The sequence below is a fragment of the Lepidochelys kempii genome, chromosome 9 (genome assembly GCF_965140265.1).
Source record: "Lepidochelys kempii isolate rLepKem1 chromosome 9, rLepKem1.hap2, whole genome shotgun sequence".
In the NCBI taxonomy this organism is placed as follows: Eukaryota; Metazoa; Chordata; order Testudines; family Cheloniidae; genus Lepidochelys; species Lepidochelys kempii.
In genome coordinates this window covers 39,606,767-39,624,431 of record NC_133264.1, presented here as the reverse complement: position 1 = coordinate 39,624,431, position 17,665 = coordinate 39,606,767, and the positions used below count along the sequence as shown (strand labels likewise).

At 45.7% G+C, this 17,665-nt stretch overlaps 1 protein-coding gene across 7 annotated transcripts in view; it reads right to left on the bottom strand.

Annotated features, from left to right (window-relative positions):
• The window catches only part of SLC25A36 (solute carrier family 25 member 36), a 64,669-nt gene extending 47,574 nt beyond the window's left edge, over positions 1 to 17,095 (bottom strand). The window contains exons 1-3 of one of the 7 annotated variants that reach the window (XM_073359968.1): positions 16,800 to 17,095; positions 13,322 to 13,585; positions 12,868 to 12,976 (exon numbers count right to left, since the gene is read on the bottom strand). In XM_073359968.1, coding sequence (XP_073216069.1) covers positions 12,868 to 12,875 — 8 coding nt within the window. In that variant the 5' untranslated portion in view covers positions 12,876 to 12,976; positions 13,322 to 13,585; positions 16,800 to 17,095. Of the gene's footprint in view, positions 1 to 12,867; positions 12,977 to 13,321; positions 13,586 to 14,684; positions 15,256 to 16,799 lie in introns of those variants that run through there. The other 6 variants (XM_073359966.1, XM_073359967.1, XM_073359965.1 and 3 more) reach the window with 6 other exon arrangements.
• Between the last annotated feature and the right edge of the window lie 570 nt (positions 17,096 to 17,665).

Genomic DNA, 17,665 nt, shown 5'->3' with positions numbered 1-17,665 from the left:
TAAGGTACAAATCCCTTTCACAGTTTTTAAATGTAACACAGAAAGTTAAGGCTAAAATCACCTCCTCATTCTTTGGCTGGTGTTGGAGCTGATTTGAAGCCACCTGAAAGTGACCCTTGTTAGTAGCATGCTATTTGATACCATACGAGCTCTGCAGGCTGTGACACTGACATCCAACAAGGCCCTTGGAGATGGAGTTTCAGCCCTTGCTTTCAAGTAAAAAGACATTTAAAAAAAAAAAATCAGACCCATTTCTTTCATTAGAGCTTGACATTTGGTGTCCTTATTTCCACCCCTTCTCCACTTACTCTGCATGGGATTGTGAACTCTCTTTGCGCTTGATTCTTGCAGCATTTCCATTTCTCTTCAGCAACACCTGAACCAGTGTGAACCATGTTTCACTATATTAAGAAAAAAAGTACCAGTACAGCCCATCTGTTAGGATTATAATATTTCATTTAACCACCTGCTTACAGTGGCTAAGAAGACAGGTACATGGAGATAAGAAGCTCACTTTTATGCATACGTTACTCCTGACAGAATTCTGTGCCCCTACAGGAGTGCAGAATTCATATGGCCTGCATATTTCTGTGCCCCCCGCAAAGAAAAGTGCAAAAGAAATCTGCAAGAGGACACGCACCTCTCCCCTGGCAGCCCAGGCATGGGCTGATCATTGTCAGGGGGCGGGGCTGGGCATGCGCACCTGCCAACAAGCAAGAGAGAAACTCCCTCTCGCTTGCTATTGCAGCTCACCTGGGACGTGGAGGGGTAGGGGCGTTTTGTTTTGTTTTTTATTATGCACCAGGAAAGCTCTTTCCCCCAGGCAGAAATGTAGCAGCCTGCCTGCTTAGTAACATTGTTAAATGTTCCTATTGTCAGTTAACTGTTCCCATTCTCAGTCAATTCCCGCAGGAGCATAAAACCTGTAAGAGTTTTAAGGCCCCTACATTGCCAGAGTGATGTAAATCCTTATAAATGACAGTAAGGGAATCAGCAAGGAAGATCTATGTGCTTTCTCACTTTTCTCCTGTGCCAAAGTGGCACAATGGAGTTAGATTACAGCTCAGGATTTATTTTACTTACATATTGCAAGAAGAAGAAAGAGGGTGGGGGGACAGACTCTGAGGGCAAATAAAACATTTACCAAGCAGTCAAAATGTGAGGACAATCAAAACCAAGCACTTCCCAAAGAACCCAGCCAGGTCAAGGTCAATTATTAGCAAAACTGTAGGCCTTTCATGTGTGAAAGTCTGAGCAATTTAAAATGACATTCTATTTATTTTTTTTGCGCTGTTTGGTGTTCCATAATGTAATTTAAATGAAAATCTAGGATTATAATTGGAATACAAGGTATTAGTTACCAAGTGTTTGTAACTTAACTTTCATGTGTTTAGGAAATACTGAATAGTTATTCGCAAAAAGAAAAGGAGTACTTGTGGCACCTTAGAGACTAACCAATTTATTTGAGCATGAGCTTTCGTGAGCTACAGCTCACTTCAAGTGTTTTATTAATTATTAGTATTTAATTTTTTGACACAGAGTCCCCCCAGGAGTAATATGCCTGCAGTCAACGACTGGTCACTAAATTCCTGGAGACTGTAACAGACACTGTTTAATGACACATACTACAGCCTTATTAAAAATGTAACTATAAGCAGAAAGAATATGAACTAACAGGTAGGTACAATTGACAGTGGAAAGCCAACCACTAAAGTAGCCCTTTATGCTTTCGATACTCTTTCTCTACTTTTTGCTCTGTCATCAAAGCAGTGATTTTATGAACACCACTGGTTTTTCCTTGGCACAGGATTTGTACTCCTATGTACAGCTGGTCATCCAAAAGGATACTGTAAGGTAAAAAGTTACATTAAGACAATGGCCCTTGCGTAGTTAATGGCCCTTACATCTTCCCTCCCACCCCCTATCATTTAGCTTGTTTACTTTTTGTATTTCATTTAGCTTTGGTGATGGGAAGAGATTAAACCATTTTCATTTCCAGGGAAAAGTAAAAGTAAAAAAATATTGTAAAAATATTTATTTTAGCATTTTTAAACAAAACAAAAACACACCACCACCACACAGACAATCAACTTCTCTAGATTTTTGCACTTGACCTGCCAGATTAGAGAATGGTGTAGGGAGGGGAAGGTTCAATAGCGATTTTGTAATAATGCATCAGCTGTTTACTTGTCTGGATGGAAGGAAAACTTCCAAACGTTGAGGAACTGAATACAATGCAGTTATTAACTGTAGTCACAAGGCTTACCGAACTGGCACTGAAACACTAAGTGAAGCCTTGATCCTGAAAATAAATGCATTGTAAAAAAGATACAAAATTAAAATTGAATTTTAATGTGAATTGTTAGTACTGACAAAAATAAATCTGTGCATGCCCCTTCACTATGATTCAACAGACAGAATCTGTGGGTAAAGAACTGAAATATCAGACATGCTGCTAAACATAAAGTTCCTTGTATGTCTGTACAGGTTATTTACAAATAGGTCAGTTACTCTGACAGTGGCATAAATAAGACCAAAGTGCATTTTAATAGGAAACACGTGTTACCACTGTATAGGAGTAAATTCCCAATATTAGTCTTCAATATTTATTGCACACATAATTTATTTATTAAGACGGACACCAAAAATACATAGAAAGAAACACCCACTTCTTTGTGTTCATAATTCGGGCATACTATTAATAGATGGCCAAACTACTATAGTTTACTAAAGAGAGATTCTATACCCGTGTTACTCAGACTGAGGCTCACAAGCAGCCCTTTAAGGTGTCTCCTGTAGCTCTTTGCAGCACATGATATTAAAACACTATGTGATTTAATTAATAAGCTAAGATATTAACAGATCAGGATACTTTTATTACGTTATTAACCAACTGTAGTTGACAGAATCATAGGACTGGAAGGAACCTTGAGAGGTTGTTTACTCCAGTCCCCTGCACTCAAGGCAGAACTGAGTATGGGGGGGAGGGATAGCTCAGTGGTTTGAGCATTGGCCTGTTAAACCCAGGGTTGTGAGTTCAATGCTTGAGGGGGCCATTTAGGGATCTGGGGCAAAAATTGGGGATTGGTCCTGCTTCGAGCAGGGGCTTGGACTAGATGACCTCCTGAGGGCCCTTCCAACCCCCATATTCTATGATTATCTAGACATTCCTGACAGGTGTTTGTCTAACCTGCTCTTAGAAACCTCCAAGGATGGAGATTCCACAACCTCCGTGTAGGCAATTTATTCCAGTGCTTAACCACCCTGACAGGAAGATTTTCCTCATGTCCAACCTAAACCTCCCTTGCTGCAATTTAAGCCCATTGCTTTTTGTCCTATTCTTAGAGTTTAAGAAAAAACAATCTTTCTCCCTCTTCCTTGTAACAACCTTTTATGTACTTGAAAACTGTTATCATGCCTCCCCCATCCCCAGTCTTCTCTTTTCCAGACTAAACAAACCCAATTTTTTTCCATCTTCCCTCATAGGTCATGTTTTCTAGACCTTTAATCACTTTTGTTGCTCTTCTCTGGACTCTCTTCAATTTGTCCACATCCTTCCTGAAACGTGGCACCCAGAACTGGACACAATACTCCAGTTGAGGACTAATCAGTGCAGAGTACAGCAGAAGAATTACTTTTCTGGTCTTGCTTACAACACTCCTGCTAATACATCCCAGAAGGATGTTTGCTTCTTTTGCAACAGTATAACACTGTTGACTCATATTTAGCTTGTGGTCCACTATGACCCCCATTTTGTACTTGTGCAACTGATTGTTCCTTCTTAAATGAAGTACTTTGTATTTATTGAATTTCATCCTATTTACTGCAGATCATTTCTCCAGTTTGTCCAGATCATTTTGAATTTTAATCCTATCCTCCAAAGCACTTGCAACCACTCGCAGCGTGGTATCATCCACAAACTTTATAAGTGTACTCTCTATGCCATTATCTAAATCACTGATGAAGATATTGAACTGGACCCACAACTCATCCCTGCAGGACCCCACTCATTGTGTCCTCCCAGCATGACTGTGAAACCACTGATAACTACTTTCTGGGAACCATTTTCTAACCAGTTTTGCACCCACCTTAGAGTATCTCGATCTAGGTTGCATTTCCCTAGTTTATGAGAAGGTCGTGCAAGACAGTACCAAAAGCTTCACTAAAGTTAAGATATACCATGTCTACCACTTCCCCCCATTCACAAGACTTGCTACCCTGTTAAAGAAAGCCATCAGGTTGGTTTGACCCGATTTATTCTTGACAAATCCATACTGACTGTTACTTATCACCTTATCTTCTAGACGTTTGCAAATTGATTGCTTAATTATTTGCTCCATTATCTTTCCGGGTACAGAAGTTAAGCTGACTAGTCTGTAACTTCCTGGGTTGTCCTTATTTCCCTTTTTATAGATGGGCAAATATATAGTGCCATCTTCCAATCCTCTAGAATCTCTCCCGTCTTCCATGACTTTTCAAAGATAATTGCTAATGGCTCAGATATCTCCTTAGTCAGTTCCCTGAGTATTCTAGGATGTATTTCATCAGGCCCTGGTGATTTGAAGACATCTCATATGTCTAAGTAATTTTTAACTTCTTTCCCTATTTTAGCCTCTTCTGATCCTACCTCATTTTCACTGATATTCACTGTGTTAGACATCCAATCACCACCAACCTTCTCGGTGAAAACTGAAACAGAAATCATGAAGCACCTCTGCCATTTCCACATTTTCTGTTATTGTTTCCTCCAAACACCCCCCCTGCTCCCCCCCACACACTAACAGACCCATCCTATCCTTGGTCTTCCTCGTGCTTCTAATGTATTTGTAGAATGTTTTCCCGTTACCCTATATGTCTCCAGCTAGTTTGATCTCATTTTGTCCCTAATAGTAATACCTGCTCAGCCATTTCACTGAGAGAATAATATCACTAGTATTTAATCAATTACAATTGGTTAACAACATAGTAAAAGTATCCTGATTTTTATATATAAAAATACTAAAAGAAACAATGAATTCACACCACTGTGGCTTTTTTGGGTATTGTTGATTGCTAATTTAGCTCCAGAACCACTAAGGTCTGAGTCTTACTGCTATAACCAAACTGCTATCACCAAAGAACTTCATCATTCTCCTCCCATAACCCTCCCCATAGACTTAACTTCTTTTTGAGGGGATGGGGATGGAGGCTTTTTTTAGTTTGTGGCTTAACACAAATCATTGTAAATCATGATTTAGAGAGCCAATATGAAAAAGAAGAGATACACTTACTTCTCTGTCATAGAACAGTCAGTATTTTGTTAATTATTTCAAGGCCTGATCCTGCAAATACTCATGCTTGTAATTTTACTCCCGTCAGTAGTCCCAGTGACTGTAACTCAGGTGAGTAAAGCTGCTTGTGAGTAACTTTTTGAAGGGGTCAGGTACTAGGTCATGTCACAATGCAAATCAAAACCAATGGTTTCTAATTGGAGAATTTAACGCATACACCCCAATATCGAAAAGCTGCTTTGCACAGGCTGAACCCAGGGCTCACACACAGCAATTCACAAGATTAAGGCCTACATCTGGCAGGTACTGTATTTTTAAACGTATATTTATCAAAAGCCTTATCAGCTTTAGCAAATATTTTGTGGCATGTTCCTCTTATAGCCTATAACTTTGCCTCTGATTCGTAATTTTGTGTTATATCTTGGGTTCTGAGCCACAATTTGATCTGCACAAGTGGACTCCTGTGCCCACAGAGAGCCCTGATGATTTAAAGACTGCACAATTGGCACCTTGCTGTAAATCCACTGACACACAAGACAAAAACTGGTAGGAAGATATTTAAAATAAATAAGTAAAAAATGAAGAAAGACTATCACTATTCCTCCTAATATACAAATTATGGCCATAAACCTGCGAATTATGGGGTACAGGCAGACTCCTGAGACCAAGAGAAGCTCCTCTGTCCACACGCTGAAACTTGTAGGCCACTTTTCCAGCCTGTTTCTGCTAAGTTTCAACACAGGAGATGTATCCGTCTGTATGTAAAAATGGCACATCCATGACAACAGATCTGATTCCTGTGTGCATTCAAAGGGCTATCCACTTACTTCAGTAACAAAAATGAGTCTGGCTTTGTTCGTGTTTTTAAATATCATTAGCACCACAAACACCAGCACAGTTAACACAGTGACAGTCTCAATAAAGGCAGGGGTGAGCAAACTTTTTGGCCCAAGGGCCACATCGGCATTGTGAAACTCTTATGGAGGGCCAGGTAGGGAAGGCTGTGCCTCCCCAAATGGCCTGGCCCCCGCCCCCTCCCACTTCCCGCTCCCTGACTGCCCCCCTCAGAACCCCTCACCCATCCAACCCCCCCCAGCTCCTTGTCTCCTGACCGCCCCCTCCTGAGGCCCCCCCCGACCCTAACCACCCCCCCGGGACCCCACCGCCATCCAACCCCCCCCCCCCGTTGCCTTCCCCTGACTGCCCTGACCCCATCCACACCCCTGACCCCTGACAGACCCCCTTGGACTCCCACGCCTATCCAACCCCCTGTTCCCCACCCCCTGACTGCCCCCCCGGAACTCCCTGCCCCTTATCCAAACCCCCCCCCCCCAATCATGCCGTTCAGAGCAGCGGGAGCTCGCAGCCCCACCACCTTGCCAGAACCAGCCACAGTGCCTGGGCTGCGGGCCAGAGCACTGGTGGCACGTGGAGGCTGCGGGGAGAAGGAACAGCGGGGGAGGGGCCAGGGGCTAGCCTCCCCAGCCGGAGCTCAGGGGCCAGGCAGGACAGTCCATAATGAGTGTGAAGCTTGGTTGAGGTGGTGAAGTCAGAGGGTGGGATATTTCCCAGGGGATGCCTTACTGCTAAATGATTAACTAGCAATTGGCTAAGCCTGCAAGGGTTAACTCGTTAATGTAGCTTCACACTCTACAAGGCAGAACGAATGGAGGGAGGGGAGACAGCATGGCAGACAGAGACAAAGACACACACCCTGTGTGTGAGAGAGAGAGATGCGCACTGCTCCTTTAAGTACACTGACCCCACTCTAAGTACACTGCCTTGTTAAGTTAATCAGCAAGCTGAGATGGCAGGAAGCTCCCTCCGTCCTGAGCCCTGACATGTGTCCCCCCTGCACTATGGAGATGGGGCAAGCGGGGTGCAGGAGCAGGGAGGAGGGGGACACCCTGACATTAGACCCCCCTCTTGCCCGCCCTCACCCCCCATACAGCGAGCAGGAGGCTCTGAGAGCAGCTGCAAGGCAGACGGCAGGAGCAGCACATGGCAGTGGGGGGAGGGACAGCTGAACTGCCAGCAACTGATAGCCTGCTGGGAGGCTGCTGCACAGGGAACTTAGGGGAGCAGGGAGCTGATGGGGGGGCTGCCGGTCCACCCTGGTTCCGAGCCCCCACCAGCTAGCTGCAATGGGCTGCTCTTCCTGCAAGCAGTGGATAAAGCAGACGGCTGCCAAATGACATAAGGGAGCATTGCACAACTTGAAAGGAGCATGTTCCCTAATTGATCAGCAACATAACAATGAAACAACGTTAACTGGGACAACTTTAAGTGAGGAGTTACTGTAAATACATGAGGAGTCGCGTTAATGTGAATGGGATTAGTCACATGTTTAAAGCTAGCAGGTGCATGGAAGTGTTCTCAGGAGTAGGGACTTGGGTGTGACAGCAATAGGTAAACAATTTTCAGACAAAAAAAAAAGATTTCTGAAGTCGATGGGAGCTACTAGTTCAGAATAGGGTTGCCAACTTTCTACTTGCACAAAACCAAACACGCTTGCCCTGCCCCTGTAGCCCTGTCCCTTTTATGAGGGTCCCGTCGTCCCCCCGGCTCCCTCCATCCCACCCTCCCTCTGTCACTCGCTCTCCCCACGCTCCCTCACTCACTCATTTTCACTGGGCTGGCTCAGGGGCCGGGGTTCAGGAGTGGGTGATGGCTCTGGCTGGGTGTGCGGGCTCTGGGGTGGGGCCAGGGATGAAGGATTTGTGGTGCAGGAGGGGGCTCCAGGCTGGGGTGCAGGGGGGAGTGAGGTGGTGCAGACTCTGGGGTGGGGCTGAGGGATTTGGGGTATAGGAGGGTGCTCCAGGCTGGGACCAATGGGTTCAGAGTGTGGGAGGGGAATCAGGGCTGGGGCAGGGGATTGGGAGGGGGTCAGGAGTACAGGCTCTGGGCGGTGCTTACCTCAAGCAGCTCTCAGAAACAGCAGCAGCAGCAGCAGCAGCATGTCCCCTCTCTGGCTCCTATGCAGAGGCGTGGCCAGGTGGCTCTAGGCGCTGCCACATCCCCACAGCTCCCATTGGCTGCGATTCCCGGCTGGTGGGGGCTGCGGAGCCAGCACTTGGGGCTGGGGCAGCATGCTGAGCCCCCTGGCTGCACCTACATGTCGGAGCTGGAGAGGGGACATGCCTCTGCTTCTGGGACCTGCATGGAGCCATGGCAGGGAGGGAGCCTGCCTTAGCCCTGCTGACCAGACTTTTAACGGCCCAGTCAGCAGTGCTGACTGGAGCCGCCAGGGTCCCTTTTCGACCAGGCATTCTAGTCGAAAAATGAACACCCTGGCAACCCTAGTTAAGCACAACAAAGCATCCAGGGAATGCACTTGATCCATAAAATATAGCAAGGGATCTAACAATATTAGCCAGCAGAAAGGCTCATTATTCAGCTGTTCAGGTCTTACTGGTTTATTTTAAAAGCTCAAAACTTAATTTTTTTTTTAAAAGCACATGACAAAAAGCCAACACCTTCTTATAAAAGCCTAAAACAAAAGGGAATATTTCCACCACTTAAAAATAAAATCCCAATTAATTTTTTTTTTTAAATTCTGATAGCTTTCAAACAAACACAAAGAATCTGGCAGTGACACTGAACTGATTTTCATTATCCAAGTTGAGAGAACTGCAAAAATATGAAAACAAAACAAAAACAAAGCATAAATAGTAACACATAAATTGGAGTTTCTGTTACTAACAGAAGTAAATAAATTTGTTTATAACTTCATCCTTATGTTGACAGTGACCCTTTAAATAACATCAGCTTTCTAACAGAACATTCTAGATATGCCACAATTCTCAAAATATCATCAGCTATTTTTAATGCACAGAAGTTCAAAGTAGTAACACCCAATTCATGGAGCAAATTACAGTGTCTCAATTTTAAACATACATTGGGTTTTTCTGAGAGGATTATTTGGGCAAAAGAGGAAGGGGAAGTTGCAGGGAGGAGGGCATTGGGGTAGCCTAGGAAAGGAAGAGGATCAGGACTAAATCTGAAATATATCAAAGTATACTAATTTGCGCCAAGAGTCTTAAGTTTGGGAAAGTGGGTTTGGTCCAGTGGTTAGGACAACTGAAACAAAGCTGGCAGTACTTTTTGCCTTATTGTTATGAATGACCTCCCAATAGTCTAATCGTACAGGCCCGGTACAAAACAAAAAACAACTCCCCCCACCCCCCAAATTAGCAATGAGTTAACATCTTAAACTGAACACAGGGAACTATCAGTGCATGAATCCTTCCTTTTAGACACTAACACTGTTAATCTGTACAGTATACCTTCATCGTATGAATTAAAAAGACTTAACTCTGTTTCAGTATTTTACAGAGATTCACTAAAAACTACAGGCAAACAAACAGCTTCAGTTATTTTTAGGATTCCAAAGATTTCTGGTTAGGTGTATAGATTGCAGAATGCCCTGGAGACTACCATTGCAGCACGTTTACCTATTCAGGAGAAAGGTCAACTTGCTGCAGGGAACCAAAAAAAACCAAGAGAAAGTTAAGGAACTTCACAGCTCAGCCACACCACTCATTCAAAGAAGTTTCCCACCTCCTATGCAGTACTGTAATGCCTTATCCTTGACTGGTCCCTGAGAACACACAGCCTGAGTTCCTACGGTTTTAAGGATGAACTCACTCTGTGCAACCCCAAGGCCCTGGGCATTTCTGGGACAGAAAGCAAGTCACTCCAACATGGATGCTGGTTACTAAACTAATTTTCATTTGTAACTCTCCAATTTCTAGCACCCCTTTCCTCCCTACCATAAATTCCAAAGTCAAGTACTAAGATGCCTCCTCCCCCCATGAGATGCCTCCTCCCCCCCCAAAATCAATTACTAAGGTACATCATTCTTTTCTGTACAGATTTTTTAAAATGATTCCTGCTACGAACCTTTTCACAGAAGGTCCTATAATCAATCAACATATGTATTTAATGTACATGGTTGGATTGGACTAAAATCTTAATCTAGATGCTACTCAATACAGAAGTCCATTACCTTGATTCTCCAATCTTAAAATGTTAAATATTCTGTACTTCCCCTTCCTGGCCTGGGTTAATATGCCCGATCTAGTACCCATCACCAGATTACCTGGGAATACAAATTCATGGACTCAACCAGAAGACAAAGGGCCATTGCTAAAACCTGGTTAATTTTATAGTTCTTAAAAAAAAAAAGAAAAAAAAAGAGTTCTAAGAAGTGCAACCAAGCAAGTCTTCAGGTGACTGGAAATCTAACATAAGGCACTGATCCTACATCAAGATCCAGTAGTGCAGATTTCTAATCCCCAGTGCAAGGTGCTCGAAGTTAGCGGGACTCTGCATAGGCACATGGGTTTGTGGCTGTGGATCCTGATGCATGTCTAGAATATAGTACTAATATAATAATATAGTATTAACATAGTACTTTGGCTGTGTTGTAAGCGAGCAGTATCAGTGATTGCACAAGGATACTGTAACACCTACCCAGGCTTGACAGTATATCTAAAAGTACAAATCCTTTTTATCAACTTTTGGTGCTTCTGATGTACAATATTAAAAAGCTTCTGATTAAGTGTGTTAAACCAGGCAAAAGCAAAAAATGTATGTTTTAGTAGGGCTAAATGTCAATGTATACATCTAGAAACAAAGGCTGTAGGCCATACTGACATCATGGGGAACTCTATCCTGGGAAACAGGGACTCTGAAAAAGATTTGGGGGTCATGATGGATAATCTGCTGAACACGAGTTCCCAGTGCAACACTGTGGCCAAAACAGCTAATGTAATCCTTAGATGCATAAACAGGGGAATCTTCAGTAGGAGTAGAGAGGTTATTTTACTTCTATATTTGGCCCTGGTATGACCACTGCTCGAATTCCGTATCAAATTCTGGTGCCCACAATTCAAGAAAGATGTTGATAAATTGGAGACGATTCAGAGAAGAGCCATGAGAAAGATTAAAGGATTAGAAAACATGCTTTATAATGACAGACTCAAGGAGCTCAATCTATTTATCTTAGCAAAGAGAAGGTTAAGGAGTTGATTATAGTCTATAAGTACCTACATGGTAAACAAATATTCATAATAGACTTTTCAGTCTAACAGAAAAAGGTATAACATGATCCAATGGCTGGACGTTGAATCTAGACAGATTCAGACTGGAAATAAGGCATATATTTTTAACACAGAGTAACAAAATCTTTGGAACAACTTACAAAGGAACATGGTGGATTCTCCATCACTGGCAATTTTTAAATCAAGATTGGAAGTTTTTGTAAAAGCTCTGCTGTAGGAATTATTTTGGGGAAGTTCTATTTTGGATCAGACAAAATGATCCCAATGGTCCCTTCTGGCCTTGGAATCTATCAATTATGGTTCTACTGTGTAATTGTTATTTTGCAATAAAAAAGTCTGAATACTGGTATTTCAGTATACAGATAGTAAAGCAAGGATTCATTCATTTGCTATTTAATACAATATTTCCTTGCAAGTTATTAAAATTGCTTTTCCTTTTTAAGACTAGATGTTCCAATAGCAGAAAAATTTACAAAGTTCTCTGTTACAAAGTGAACAAAATACAAAGTTCTTGTTTTAATAACACCTTTGAATCTCCTACTCATCTTTCTTCTACACATCAAAATAAGCCAATACTTATTTGATGTTTCCCTGCACTATTGACTTTCTAGCTCCAAAAGTGACTTCTACCATATTTTGATATATTTTTGAAAGATTCCCATCTTTGAAATCTATAGTAGTCTAAAAGGCAAATTTTGCTGTGACACTAGTAATAAAGATTTCACATAAGGGTAGTGACACTTTCATAAAGCTATTGAGGGAGCAGAAATGTAATGGCAGTCAAATTACTCCAGCAGAAATATGTAGTAAAACTTGAATGTTTACTAGGAAAAGGTTTGTGTTGCTTCAATATACACAGGGTATTTCAATGGACGTAAGCCCATGTAAGAAGAGGTACCCTAATTGTTTATTATTTTTAGATAGCTGAATATTATTTCTATTTTAGGTTGGATGTCATAAAACACTGATAATATTTACACAGTCATCTTTACATGCTTATTTTTCATAAAATGAAACTGCCAAAGTAAAATGGCTTTAATTTTTAAAAACACTAAACAGGTTGTAGTTGTTGCATAAATTTTCAAAGTTCAGTATGCTACAAAATCAATCAAGCCTGCTATAAAGGGAGCTATGTGAATATGGGGCATGTACATGGGGCTGGAGAGAGGAAGGCAATCAGAAATAGAAAGTGGATCCTTTCAACTCTAGTTCTTTAATTTAAAATCCAGACCAAGCTGGTAGCGGCCAAGAGCTGTTACAATCAGATATTTGTTTGGTGCCAGTTATGAAATGAGCTAGTGATCACAATTCAGTTCTAAGAAGATGTGTATGCATCATTAAGTCACTACAACTGACTTCTTCAGGGGTAGTCTCAATACAGAGGCCAAGAATTAAATGGAAATGAAGACTGAACTGCCCCCTCACTCCTAAAGCTAGTGATGTTGGGAGTTTTCTGTTTTGGTCCCATATCTGGAACATTTCATAAGCATTACATTAACCCCAGTAAGATGAATAAAATCCTGTTTTCCTACCTTCCCATATTGTTCCCAACACACACGATTTGAGTAGAGCATTAGATATGGTAACAGTCCTGATAGAAAGCAATATTTTAAAGTGCTCTTCTATATTCTTCAGCAAAATCTAAAATAAAAGGAATCATTCAAGAAAAGATCACTCTTCAGGCTATAAACTAAAGTGACAGAGGGGTTGTTCAGTTACCCTAAATAAATTTCACACTGCTAAATGAATGAATACATACTTTTGGCTATGCTGAGCCAGGATTAGAAGCAAATCTGTGGCTAGCACCCAATGAAAAGTTAATATAAGGTGTCTCAGCACCTTCTGCACAACATAACTTTTGACTCATTTGAAGGGCCTGGTAGCCAGACCACAAAGTTAATAGACCAGACTTCTTCTCAAAGGCAGGGAAATTCATTAGCTGCAGAGATTAATAATCTGCATCTGGCCTTGATTCAGTTTACAGACCTTAACTTTGTGTTTACTCTCAAGCAAACTTCTCTCACTCCCTTGGCCTTCCTTTTGTAGAGCTGTCAAGTCACGATGCTGAGATGAGGGTTCAGAATGTTAGAGGCAGCAGGGACTCTCTCTCTCTCCGGCTTTTCTGAAGCTTTACAAGGAGCTGAAACCCAGGAGGTGCTGTCCTGGGCCCTGCTGCTGCATTACTTCTCCTCTCCTTCCACTTGTACGTCTGGAAGGCAGAAACTGGAAGTAATTGTACCTGCCCAGGCACTGTTACAAGGAAAGTGCTGGGGATCAGACACATTCTGCTCATTAAGATCCTAGGTTTCAGAGTAACAGCCGTGTTAGTCTGTATTCGCAAAAAGAAAAGGAGTACTTGTGGCACCTTAGAGACTAACCAATTTATTTGAGCATTTTATTTGAGCTTATGCTCAAATAAATTGGTTAGTCTCTAAGGTGCCACAAGTACTCCTTTTCTTATTAAGATCCTAGAGTGTCTACTCACACCCAAATCCTATAGTTTGATTCAGCCTGAATCTACAATCTATCAGAGAGACCTGCCCTCCCACCAGGCCATACTCCCATCCATCAAGAACTAGGGCAACTAGATAGACCACCCTCATAATTCCTCACAGAACTCTCCCAGCTGCACCAGAACACCAAGCCCAAATGACTAACCCTGAATCCGTTCCCATTTCCTCCCTGACCTTCGCATCTGTACATACACACACACACCCCCCTATACATACACACATGCACACACAGCTCAGTTAAGTCGCCCTTCTTTCCTATAAGATCTGGCTAGATGAACCTTCTCCTCTCCTCCCGCTCCACCCAGATGCTAGGTCCCTCTTCCCACCCTCAGAACTGTCTGAAGGCCCTGCAAGCAACCCTACAATGGACAGGCCATCTAAAGAGTTTCCTCACATTACAGATCCTGAGAAGATTAAGACAGACCCCTGGCACCCAACTCCTCCAGCAGAACAAGAGTGACAATGAGTTCATTCGCTATGCAAGAATATACAATGGTGCAGTAAACTGCTCAAAAACCATCCCAGCCAATGGGCCCTGCTACCAGCTAGATACATGCTTCTGCCTGCAGCACTTCTCCAATCTCTTCTGCCTTTAGGGTGGAGGGAGGTGTGTGCATGACACATTCCTCTCCTGGGAAACATACCATTAAACAAACTATAAAATACCCCACTGCCATCTATGCCCCCAAGGTACACCTCCAATTTCCACTAAGAGGCCACATAAAAACAGAGAGATTCACCCCCACCATCAGAGCCTCTCTCACCTGCCAGGCCCCCATACCATGTGGCAGTATAAGGAGAGGCGGCTAGAGAGAGAAACTAGTGGCTTCACCTACCCTCCAGCAAAGAGATGCACCAGGCTGCGTCTCTGGCTCATCCTCTCTCATGCTTGGCCCCTGCAGACAGGAGGTGATGGGCTGCCAGGTCCCTCACTGCTGCCGAGCGCAGAGCTGTCCAGAGCGAACCCACCCCCGCTGCCCCCGGCCACAGATGACTGCAGCCGGGGTTGCTGCGTCCTCCCGCGGCTGCAGCCACAGCAAACCAGGGGCCTGGACTTCTGAACACGCAGCTGGGCCCAACATGAGCAGACACCGCCGCTGGCCCGGGCGGCAGGACGTGACATCGCCGCCCAGCTCCAACGGCCCCGTTCACATGACCAGCGCCGCAGCACTGGGAGGGGAGAGGCGGCCAGAGAGAAGCGGTGCAGACAGACGAGTTAACTCAGCCTCCTCCACATTCAGAGGGGGGGAGGGAAAGGAAAGGGTGGATCCCGGCCAGGGGGAGGTGGAAAAGGGGTTGCCGTCGGGTGTCCCCTGGGGGAGATTTCTTAGCATCGGTGGGAGAGGGATTTCCGGGAGGGAGGCTGTTATCTAGCAGAGGCGGGGAGGTGTGTGTGTGGGGGGGAATGATCCTAACTTTGCAGCCTCCCCACCACCCCTAATGCTCCCTGCGGATGCAGCAAGAGGCGAGCAGCCAGCAGGGAAAGGTGGGTCCTCTTTCAGGGAAGGGCAGAAGAGTTTCCTCCCCTGGGAGTGATAAGAAAAGGGGGTTTCCCTTCGTGGAGGGGCAGGAGACGCTGTGGTCTCCGTTTGAAGGTCTCAGAGACCCAGGTGGTCTCCGTTTTGTGACAGCCCCCCCCGGGACGAACGGGAGCGGAACTAATGGAGGGACCGAGCCTGGCTCTGCGGGGGTGGGCACTGATGCTGTCCCGGCTCGGCGTCTGGTCCCCCTGGGTCCGGAGAGAGCGGCAGAGACTGGGAGGGGCGGGGCGGGCTAGGAGTGAGCAGGATCCGGAGCTGAGGCAGCCACACCGTGGTGGAGAGGGGAGAGGAAAATGCAGCGGGCTCAGGCCACCTTCACGGCCGCCGGCTAGGGCCTGGAGACTCCGGGCAGGGGCTGGGGTTTGCAGGGAAGGGCTGGGGGAAGGAGAGAGGAACCCGCTCGCTTGCAGAATAAGAGCTGAGCCGCCTTACAGGAAAGAGCGAGGTGAGAGAAAGTCTTTAACCCTGGTACCTGCGCAAGCAATACCAGCCTCGGCCCAGACACCCGCTTGCTCGTCTAGCTACCTCTGCAAGACATTGCCCGAAAGTGCCGGGCTACCTCGCACCATGCCAGCAGCGTTCCGCACTGCAAACAGCCCCTGCATCCATGCAGCGCAGATACCTCCCCCTGAAACCCCCCCCCGCCGCCCCAAGACACCCTCTGACATCCCCGCTCGCCAGTTTCCACCTACAGTGCCCTGAAACCCCATTCCCTCCCCCCAAGCTGCCCTCTGCATGTTCACGGTCCTCATCCTAACCCTCCCTCCGCGTCGCGCACAGCAGCCAGCCATCTCACTCACCCCAAAGGCCAACCACGTCACTCTCAGCCCAAGCATCTCGATCCTTTGCCCGCACCCCCTCACCCCAGGAGAGAATTAGTCGAGACACCCCCCAGCAGATCATTCCCTAGTTCCTACAGGGATCCTGCAGACACTGCAGTGCGTGGCCTCCTCCCATCCACCCTCCAGGCAAGCGTCCCTGCCGCCACTACCCACTCCCTGCAATCACCTCGGCCCTCCACAGCGAGGGCTGTAGAGACCCAACCACCTACCTTCTCCAAAGAGCAAAGGAGGATTTGCCCCGCCAGCAACCCCACCCCAGCGGCTGCACCAGGCTGCAGATCTGGAAGCCATTTCCCTGGGGGCTGCAGCAATGAGGAGTCGCGGGGAGAGGTGCTGCTTTGCATGTCCGGGCCTCGCCGACACTTAGGAACGGGGAAACATCTCGCACAAAGGGGCTCTCCCTGAGAAACGCTAACGAATTGCTTTCCCCCCTACCTCCTTCTATTCCTTGACAGGCCCCATTTCCCCCAAACCTCTCCCCGGCTGATCACATTACAAAGGCTCTGCACATGCACACGCCAGTGGGGCACGAGGTGAGGCCGAAGTAATCATTAGCGGCTGCACCTACCCTCCAGCAAACAGATGCACCAGGGTGTCTCTCTGGCTCATTCTCTCATTCTCGTCCGCGGCAAACGGGAAGGAGGGAGGGAGGTGATGGGCGCTTCCGCTCTGCTCTCTGCCAGTTCACTCCTCTGGGCCCTGAATGAGCAGACACGGAGTCAGAGCTGCCGCCAAGCGCCGACTCCTGCCCCCCTCCCGCGGAGAGAACAGCAGCCTGGATCGCAGCTGCTGCCGAATCCTCCGGCGGCGGCAGCAACCTCCCGCAGCAAAGCCAGTGCCCCCACAGGCCTTCGCTTATGAATATGAAACTAGGCCCAACATAAACAGACACTGCCATTGGCCCACGGGAGGATGTGACATCACCGCCCAGGCCCAGCTCAGCAGGCGCCTTTCACCTGAGGAGGGACTCGCAAATTCTTCAATGAAAGAGCTAAGGGTGGTGGGGAGGAGGCTGGGCTGTCCGGAGAGGGAGCGTGGAGAAGAGAGGGATGTGAGGATACAGTGTATAACTAATGGACAGCTTAATGCAATGGCATGCTCCTGTAAAGCATACACGATCTCCTAGAACGCCATACGGCATAGGGGATAGCATATTGCTATCATGCGGTATTTTACAGCATGCAATACAGTACATCAGCATACCATTCATCATGGGAAATAATGTGTCCCTATAGTATGTTATGTACAGTGTGGGAGAAGGCATATCACTATTGTACAGTTCTATCTATGCCAGGGATGGGCAAACTACAGCTGGGGGGCCACATCCAGCCCTTCAGATGTTTTAATCTGGCCCTCGAGTTCCTGCTGGGGAGCGGATCTGGGGGTTGTCCTGCTCCATGTGTGCTGTAGCTCTGCACGGCTCCCAGAAGCAGA